The 9,985-nt window shown below is 35.6% G+C and overlaps 2 protein-coding genes across 2 annotated transcripts; one reads left to right on the forward strand and one right to left on the reverse strand.

Moving 5' to 3' along the window:
• Positions 1 to 1,715: 1,715 nt before the first annotated feature.
• Positions 1,716 to 3,615, reverse strand: LOC146480662 (ATP synthase F(1) complex subunit epsilon, mitochondrial-like). The gene is made up of 3 exons (XM_085109890.1): positions 3,496 to 3,615; positions 1,963 to 2,102; positions 1,716 to 1,865 (listed from the first exon to the last, which is right to left on the reverse strand). The coding sequence occupies exons 1-3, from the start codon at positions 3,525 to 3,527 to the stop codon at positions 1,843 to 1,845; spliced, it is 195 nt and encodes a 64-aa protein (XP_084966016.1). The 5' UTR covers positions 3,528 to 3,615; the 3' UTR covers positions 1,716 to 1,842.
• Positions 3,598 to 9,621, forward strand: LOC146480663 (nuclear envelope phosphatase-regulatory subunit 1-like). Its single transcript, XM_085109887.1, has 6 exons — positions 3,598 to 3,684; positions 3,779 to 3,850; positions 5,174 to 5,241; positions 6,595 to 6,707; positions 7,320 to 7,374; positions 7,960 to 9,621. Exons 1-6 carry the CDS (start codon positions 3,624 to 3,626, stop codon positions 7,993 to 7,995), a joined length of 405 nt encoding a protein of 134 aa, XP_084966013.1. The 5' UTR covers positions 3,598 to 3,623; the 3' UTR covers positions 7,996 to 9,621.
• Positions 9,622 to 9,985: the final 364 nt, after the last annotated feature.

Consider the following 9,985-nt stretch of genomic DNA (forward strand, 5'->3'; position numbering starts at 1 on the left):
AGACAACCAAGAAATGTAATAGCTACATAGCAGGATTGTGAAATCCTGTTAACATTCAATTCACAGAACGATGAGTAACGAAATGCATTATCACAGCAAAAAATGAAATCAATTCCAATGTATTTGGCTCCACAAACAGACTCAAGATACACAACCAGCAATAATATTAGCATATACAGTTTAAGAACAAATGTGTGGGTTCCCAACAAGACCACCATGAATTGTTCACATTAGACTAGTTTGAAAATTAGGTCTGAAATTATTACCAAAAATTATGGTTCAATTAATTATTAGAGAGTTATTGCAAAGGGTAGCCCCTTGAACTGTGGTGTGACTTTTTGATACTTTGTATTGGTGCCACTGCTGAAAACTACATTCAGCAAAGAGATTTCTTTTTATAATTAGCTGTGCAGAATTTAAGGATCAGATATATAGGTATTTAAAAGATAGATATTTGGTGTACGAGTCTATTGTTTTTAAAAAGTTAATAAACTTGACTATTCCATAAGAACTTACACCTGGCCATGGTTTGAACCCTTAATCTTCATCTTAGACTGTTCATATTCCCCCTATTTTTCTGTGGGATTCTCGAGACTGGTACGCTTCGATGGAGTTGCAGCCATCTTGGTTTGTAAAAGCGAGCGCGATCTGGGGAGAGTGTCTAAACTACCAAGGGGAGCCGGAGTGGGGGTTAGTTGAGTCGGCGAGGGGGAGCAAAAGAAATTTTCCCGCCGCCTCCCCACTCCTGCTTCCCTTGGTAGTTTAGACACTCCCCAAATCGTACTCATGCAAGATGGCGGCCGCTCCGTTGAAGTGTACCAGTCTCGAGAATCCCACAGAAAAATAGGGGGACTGTAAACAGTCTACCTTCATCTTAAATCTGCAACACCACTGCGCAAGGTGCTCCATAATGCAAAATCCCTCTCTTTTTATTTATTTATTTTCGCACAAGCTAGAGGTGAATGGCCCAAAGTTTCTCAAATGAATCGTCATTGGCAAAAAATGAAGGCAATTTAAAGAAAGCAGGAAAAAAAACCTAAAGTTCTATGTTAAGGCTTTTTCTGTTTTATTCAGATTGTCCTCAATTTGGCATAAGGCCTAGCAGTCTTTCAATTTTCCACCAAAATATTGCTGTCACTATGGACTAACGTTTGGGAAATGATCTATTTTTGGATCAAGGTCTGATCTGGATTTTTGAGCTGATCTTGGATTTCCCAACAGAAATATACCTCAAATGCCAAACGGTTCAATTTGACAGTGATGGGCGCAGGGCGCAGCATCAGACTTATGGGCAAAAAGCTGGTGCTTCAGAGCCTGAGCACAGTTGCATAAAGCATCTTTAGTTTTCTGTAGCTGGCCTTTGAAAAGATTTCCTCAAGCACTCTATTGGATCACTCGATTGAAGGCAGTTTACTGAAGATGGGAACACAACAATAGTGTGAGAAATGGGAATGGCTGCAGAAAAATTTCACTTATCTAAGATGCTTCATGCAGCTTGGCTCTGGTTTCTTCCACCTCAGAAATGAAACTTTGCTGTTCATTATGTCTATCCAACCAAATGTATAATTGGATGCTGGCAAACTGTCAGAAACTCAATAACCTAGAGAGGAATTTACTACACAATGGATCTCCCCTCGTCCCATCTTGCTGCATGGGGCACTTGAGAATGGTAAGCCTTCTTCACTTCACATTTAAAAACATGATGCAACACAAGCTTTTATGACAACATTTTATTCACAAACACTGGCTCCAGTCACTTAAGAAGTCCAGGAAATATTGAAATCCTCAAACATGTTTGGATCATCTCAAAATGGAAAGACAACATCACAGCACAAACATCACTCAAAGTCCCTGAGAAATTGATTCTGTGGAAAAATAACACAAAAAGACATTGATTATAGGATTCTCAACATCATACTCAAATAACAAACACTGTGTTACATTAGGACAGTTAATACTCACTTGCTTCTGAAGCTTGCTTGCCACCTTCCCACTTGACAGTCTTCATCAAGGATTCTTCACGTCTCAGTGCTTCCACTCGCAATTCTGGCTTCAAACATCTCCTGACAAGTCTCGCACAGATGGTAGAGAAATTAAGATAACTGTAGGGATGGAAAAACATAAATTACTTGAGTGGTATGGCCTTCCATCCAAATCATGCCAAATTTTACAGATTTACTGTGTATTTGAACAAGGCTGTCAAATGCCCAAACAAACAAAGGCCGTTTGCAGCTGTAAGATCAGAATTAGCTTGTCAGATAATTTACATTCTATTAATTTTTACAACAAGGTATTTCAGAGGTCCACATATTTTTATGTGCCCGTCACAGCCACCACCACTCTATTTTATGGAAGAAGAGCTTTTTCTGTGGATGGTCCTATACTATGGAACAGCCTTCCTAACAATATTAGAGAAACTGAATCTTTAAGCACCTTTAAGAAGCAGATCAAAGCATTTCTTTTTAAACGTTCTTTTTAAGAAGCTTTTTGACTCTTTTATTATTGTTGGATTATTTTTCTTGTAAATATTTATCTTGATTAGTTATTCATATTATAGTGTTTGTATATTTTAGGTGTTACTGTTATCTTTTATTTTCATGTATTGTTATCACATATTTTACACGTATTATTATTGTAAAGCGTTATTGGTTTCTTAGTAGAAATAACGTTACATAAACAAAGATTATTATTATTATTATTATTATTATTATTATTATTATTATTATTATTACTATTATTATCATTATCATTATCATTATCATTATCATTATCATTATCATTATCATTATCATTATCATTATCATTATCATTATTATTATTATTATTATTACTCTCTTTCACACTGACATTTTTCATCAGTGGTCACAAACACAGCCAGGCTAAGGTAAAAGAAAGAAGGTCAATCAAATCTCATTGAAAGAACAATATTTGTGTTATCTTTTAGTCATTTTCCAACCCTAAAGAACCCATTACCCTTGCTGTGGTTGCCTGCCGTAACTGCCAGCTGCCTAAGGCCTAATGACAGCCTTGAAAATCTCATCACATAACAGTATACTCCAAAGAGTACAGTCAATGAAAAGTGCATTGCATGCTTTTAAAACCCATGCTATATGGAAATTTATGTACCATGGCAAAAGTAAATGTGTAAATTGAGAGATCATCAAATCCTCCTCACTGCAATGATTGGGGAAAATTGATTTCAACAGGTGTGAACACAGTATGCTACATGTATTACTCCAATAATCCAATATAAATTACATTTTTTAGTTTATAATTATCTATCTAAGGATTCAAACCCTCCAAATTTTAAACTAGGCCCCCGTGGATGTAAGCTTAAATTTATGCCTCGCGAGGCAATATCATTCAGTTTAAAGTTCGCAATAAATATACTCGTTTCTCACAAACAATCAATACAGAACGATCGAAAGGTATCTCATCGACATTGCAATCCCTTCTAAACGACATAATTACAAAAAAAAAAACAGTAAACTGAACCTCAATCCGGCTTGTCTCCAATACGACACCATCTTGGACTCTCCGTCTTTGCAAAAGCGCCTGCTCTGATAACGGTAACTGCTGTTATAGAATACTGCAGGCTCAAAACCTACCGGCAAAACTAAAGCATGCGCAGTCGAGTAGGAAGAAATGGAAGTTCTGTAATGGCAAACCAACAAGTTACCGAAGGTAAGCTTGTGACCTGCAGACTTTGTCTCAACATTTAAATCTACCTCAAAAATTGTATGAACCGAGAGCTCACCTACATGTTTCTATGTTGCAGATTTGAAAGCATTTGAGCGCAGGCTTACGGAGTATGTATCCTGTCTAGGTCCGCAGACAGGAAAATGGAGACGTGAGTTTCCCCTTAGAACCCATATTTCTGCTCGATCGAAGGTTGTTTTCTTCTCCCTTGATTTCAGACAATGCATTATTTCTGGTCATTGGTTAATTGAAATTCGCGGAAAAATATCAGGGGCTCAAAACTGATACTTCTTATTCCTGTGCATATTTTTGTACGTTAGTTTGTGGCAGGTTAAAACTCGCACCTGTTGTAATTAATTGAACTTATGTTTAAATTAAGTGAGTGCTTAATTAAGCTTATGGTTAAGCTTGTTTCTCTCTCAGAGGCCTCTTTTTAATTAGTGATCCGGTACGGTTTACTGCAGTGAATAAATTGAATTTGTATGCACGGATGCCTGGTAAATTATTAACAATATTAATTTCACTGTTAATTTGGATTTGTACTAGACATTTCTGTTTTAGAAATTTGAATCATTGAATCTGTGTTTTTCAATCGAGTTTGTATTAATTGTGGATGAAAACTGTGAAACTTTGATTCAACTTTGAACACTAACCATTAAATGAGAGCTTAAACTACAGGAAATGTAAACCTGGACATTGACAGAGCCTCTTGACTATTTTCTTCAAAAACCGTATCTCTGATATTTAGGGAACTTTGTTATAAAGGGGTTTGTTATTTCGAGGATCCACTGTAAGCCCACTTTCTCTATTAAACCCCCTCCCTCCACCCCCACCCCAGTTCTAATCTGAAGAGGCCCCTTGCACTGAGAAGTCATTTGATCCATGCCCCCCACCCCCACCCCCCAAAAACATGATACATTGAATTAGTGATGATACTAGAAACAGAAAGAGCACATCAAAATAATTATTATTGTAGATCCCAAATTTGAAAGAAGCATCATCAAAAGTAGAGATTTTATGGCAGTTTGAATTTTCAATAAATTGTTTGTGAGCAATATCAAGCTCATTTCAAACATTTCTTTGGTGACATGTGCACATGCTTGCCATTCACGTGGGAAACTAACAAAGAATAGCTTGATACATGTTATGTAAGTACAGACAACAAAATGACTCTTACAAGACATGTTTGAAATCAATAATATTGTAGTAATATGTCATTTTGTACTTTTTAAACAATATCTGCTAATAAATAGTACAATGTACATGAAAGCTTATATTAATGGTGGAATAAATAAAGCAGACTGTGACTTTGAATAGTTAACACCCCCACCCTTCCCTGTGTGACACCTAAAATTTAAAGCGGAAGTATGGATAATAATTTGTTTTCTCTGCTTTCTCTGTCCTCTTTTTAATAGGGCTCTCAGTATTCAAACTTTCACTGTAATTTGAATGAATTTTATTTTTTTTTTTGCAGTTATTCTTGTTATCTCATCAGTGGCTACAGCTGCTGGTGCATGGGGACTAATTACAGATAATCAACATGTAAGTATATACACTGAAAAAAATCAGCTTAATTATTTCCATATGCAGGAGACCCAGGAGCAGAAACTTTCGGTGAAAACATCTTGAGACAATAATGCCCTCAAACTTGAGATGCAATAACCAATAGCAGTATATTGAGGCAATGTCCCCTAACTGGACACTGGTGAAGCACTTGCAACATGCCAAAAAAAAAATTTCATGAGGCTTGATTCTAGCTTCTCAATTTAGCAAACAAAGACATATTCCAGCTTTTGCTTATCTCTGCCAGTGGAGAGAATTGGCAGCCAGAAAAATGTCTGCATTTGCAGGTTATTGTTTGTCCAGTTAGGAGGCATTTTGGGAAGACGATGAGAGGAAGTTAAGTTTTGTGAAATCCTTCCTGCATTTGCACTCATTACTGCTTTTTAACTTTCCGTCCCCCCTCCCCTTTACCCTATATGTAATAATAATATTATTATAATAAGTAAGGCATCATTCACACCTATGCATACATGTTTCAATATTTCATAAATGCATGTTCTTTTATCTGTCCCAAAAATCCCACAGTAGTTTGCATATTGTTTTCAGCAGCCCACACAAGATCAATGAATTGATCATTAAATCCCTACATTGAGCCTGTGTCGATCATCTGCCAAATTGGGTATTTGTTTTCTTTTGTAGCTAGGTTTTGGATCCTGTGACATCAACATTCTTACTATTCATATAGAAACACACTTTCCCCAGATGGCATTTTTAAAAATATCTACTTTGGAAAACCTTTTCAAAAATATACATAATTTTATGATAATTGTTTTGGTTGTTTATAAATACATGTGAATAGATTGCTCGAATATTTCAAAAATATGCATTTGTAGATGTAATGATATTGGTATGGATGTAGCCTAATATCAAGGAAAAAGTGCAGCTCATGAATAATACATTCCTAACAATTTTATACGAAATGAGAAAGTATCACAGAAATGCTAATGAAACTGAATGGGGACAGCCTACAAAAAGGAAGAATTGGCCTGTGTCTTTATATGATGTGCAAGATTCACCCTGGCCTGGTTGCTCTTAATGTGGGAGAATACACATCAGTAGCATTGCAGCTTCTTTTTAAATTGACCAGTTAAAGTGCAAGAACTCTGGATAGTGAATCAGCATTGTCAGGTTTCATGTTTGTGGTGTTAACTTCACATCACATGGTTATTAGATATAATTGGGCATTTGAGACAAAACCAATCAGAAAGTTATTGAACAATAGTAACAATACAGTATGTATTAGGGGACAGCTGATACTTGACATAATCAGTTCAGGACTATAGAAGTATCCTGTACACTGCTTACAGACCTTTATTTGTCTGTTTTTTTCAGCATCCTTCATTATTCCAGTATTTGTTTCACCACAAGTTATTCACCTTTAGCTGCTGTAACTTGTTCATTCTATTTATGCTTGGAATTCACAGAAGAGTTATGGCTCCACAAATGTATCCTTTACTGCTAGAAAAACTAAGTGTAAATTATTTAAATATAAGTAGATTGGAATAAATGTGATGGAATATTTCAAGCTTGGTGAATAAATGAGAATGATGTATTAAGTAAGTGACATAGGCATACTCGAAGTGGTAGAGCATCTGAACTAGTAATCAGAAGGTCGTAGGTTCAACACCTGATAGGAGCACTTGGATTTCCTTTTTTTCCGAGTAATAATTGCTTGTGTCACTTACTGAATAATACATCATTCTTGTTTATTCACCAGGCTTGAAATATTCTATCACATTTATTCCAATGCGCATATGCCACACATGTCATTCCAATCCTAGCAGTATGCAGGATGTTTGTCCCATGAACCAAGTTTAATGGCCTTAGCTCCCACAATTCTCCCTTAGCTCAGTGGTAGAGCATCCGAACTAGTAATCGAAAGGTCTTAGGCTCAACTTCTGATAGGAGCACTCTGGGATTTTTTTTTCAAGTATGCGCGTGTCACTTACTGAATAATAGATTATTCTTATCATCATTCTTATAAGTAGACTGTTTCACAAAAACCATGATACTGGTAATTTTAATGATTTGTTGTACACATCTTTGACTGATCAAAGAATTTTAGCAAGAACAAGAACTGTTTTAGAGGATTACAACATGTCCTGTGATGATGTGAGTACCTTTCTTTCTTTATTATTATTATTTTTCAATAATCTGAGACAGACAGGTTTCAGGATTAGTTTAGTGAAATGTCTTTAAATTAAGAAAGTTTGAATCATCTCAAATATTTGACTCATCTCAATGCAACACAATATCATTATTTTCATAACACAGCCACTGCATAATTCAGTTGTATTCCTCTTGGAAAACTCCTGCTACTTGGGTGTCCATAGAGAAGAGTTTTGTCATGGACGAATAAATAGTCTCTTGCATAGAGAGGGAAGAGACAATTATTATTTCATTAAAGTTTAAAGTTTAACAGAAAATTGCATTCATGGATTGACACATCCACATCATACATACAGGAATAACCAAATATATAATCATATTTGAAAATTTGAGGTGGATTTTAAGAGTCAATCAATGTGTTAAATTAACTGAAATTTGGCCAAGATTTCATTTGATGAAGTGAAAATGGTACATTTCTCTTCTCTTCTCTTAAGTGGGATTGCCTTAATTTGAGGAATTGTCTTTGTAATAATTTTCTTTCATTTTCTTTTATTTCTACAGTACTCATATTTTTTTCTGATTTTTCAGAAGGGAAGACTTATTTTAAGACCAAGACCAACATGACAAAAGCTGAAAAAGCCTGGTTCTCACCGGCGACGGCATCACAAGCAGAATAAAAAAAGGAAACACAAGCATGCACATAAACACTAAACAACAACAAACATGAGGACCAAAGTATTCTTATTCTCAGCCTGAGTGTTTATGTGGATTCTTGTGCTTCCAGTTCTGTCACAAGTGAAAACTAGGTTAAGGTATGGTTTTGTAGAGGCATATAGAATTGTGAATCTAACAATCACTTGGACGCCTTGGTAAAAAGTTGAAATCCAAGAGCATTGTTCCATATTTTTGAAAGTTTTCACAACGGGGCGTCAATGAAAAATATTTTCATTTATAATAAATATTGTAAATGATAAAACAGATATGGATCTCTCCAAATTGTAGTAAGAGATTGATTTACTTTGGTCAGTCAGTTGGCCAGCTTTATCAGAAGTTTGACCAGGGTTGTCTTGTTTACCTTTAATGCTGCAAGGGTGGACTATTGTGTGTATTCTGAGACTCAGTATTACCAAAATTCTTATCCTGACAAAATGGATGTGACGCGAACTCATTGAAATCAGATGTTCTGTTTGTTCATACTTCAGGTTTTCCTGAAATGATTTTCAATATTTAGATGCATAGCTTTGTAAGACCAGTCCAGTAGTTAATTAGTCATCGTGATAGTACCTTGACATTGTTCTTTAAATATTGCAAGATACAGATTCAGCTTAGACTGAACTAATAAGCACCTACACAGGAGTTTCATTAAGGCTTGGACAGCAGGCAAATTGATCGTCTGTAAACACAACTTTGGCCAGTTGCCTTTAACATCTTGACTGACTTTTTCCATAAAATGACATACTCAAGTCAACTCTCTTGCCCGCGTGAACTAATCCCTTGCCATCCTGTTCAAAATCTTAATGAAAAACCTGCCTATAGCAATTTTTTTCAAATTTGGCATTTCATGGTGTACTTTAGTTCCAACAATCCTGGGGTTTCAAGTAATATATCAACATGGGGAAGAGTGTTTCATTCATTTTCCAAACATCTACTTCAAAGTCTTTGGAAATCAAATGAAATGCTCTTTTGATGTAGCTTCTCAAACCATTGATAATTCTTGGAGAAATGAATTCAAAGCACAAGTTCACCAAATTTTATGACAATAAAGATTACATCCAAACCTCCTCCACTATTGTGGGGGAGGTTTGGAGGTTAATGTTTTTATTTAAAATATTTTTATTTATTATTTTTTTAATTTTGTCAAGGGTTATCAATGATTTAAGAAACTTGATACATAAAAAATAAATACCTTGCATGTGTGATTCAGCGCAAGTGCTTCTGGAGGGATATAATAAATTTCTACAAAACAAAGTATGCAAATTAATAAAAAGTTGTCCGGCATTTGACATATATAGTCTAAGTAGGGTCGAGAAGATAATGTGTTCCATAGGCAATTATATCGAAGTTCTTACAGAGCGTCGAAATAGTAGTTTAACTTCACTTGGCAAAATCAACTTATGTTTAGTTAAATAAATTGATATTTACGTTACTGTTTAATATGGTAATAATGACCTATCTTGTGATTTTACAAAGGTTTGTGACCTTTATTTTGCAAAGTTCTGCAATAAAATTGACTGTAAATCGAGAATTAAATTTTGTCTTTGTGTTGGTTCAAACTGACTACAGATGGGTAGAATGGTAATAATGGATTAAAAGACCATTGGTCCACTGCTAATACATACGAATTGCGTCTATAGACATCATTTCGAAGTAGACACGCAGTTAGGGTCAGAGAGATACAAAACCTTCATTTCTACCTTGACATAAGTGAGCACTTGCCTATGGTCCCGGGTGTCCACGACTGTATTCATTACTTTGATCATTTCCTGTGGGAGGGGTCGACGGAGGCCCTTAAACCAAGACCCGTTGATTTTCCACAGGAAACGAAAATGGCCCCGTATGATCGATGCTACAAGAACTAGCCTTATACTTCAGAAACTAGATAAGTTTAAGGATT

Source organism: Pavona decussata, unplaced genomic scaffold (genome assembly GCF_977016875.1).
Source record: "Pavona decussata unplaced genomic scaffold, jaPavDecu1.1 SCAFFOLD_53, whole genome shotgun sequence".
NCBI lineage: Eukaryota > Metazoa > Cnidaria > Anthozoa > Scleractinia > Agariciidae > Pavona > Pavona decussata.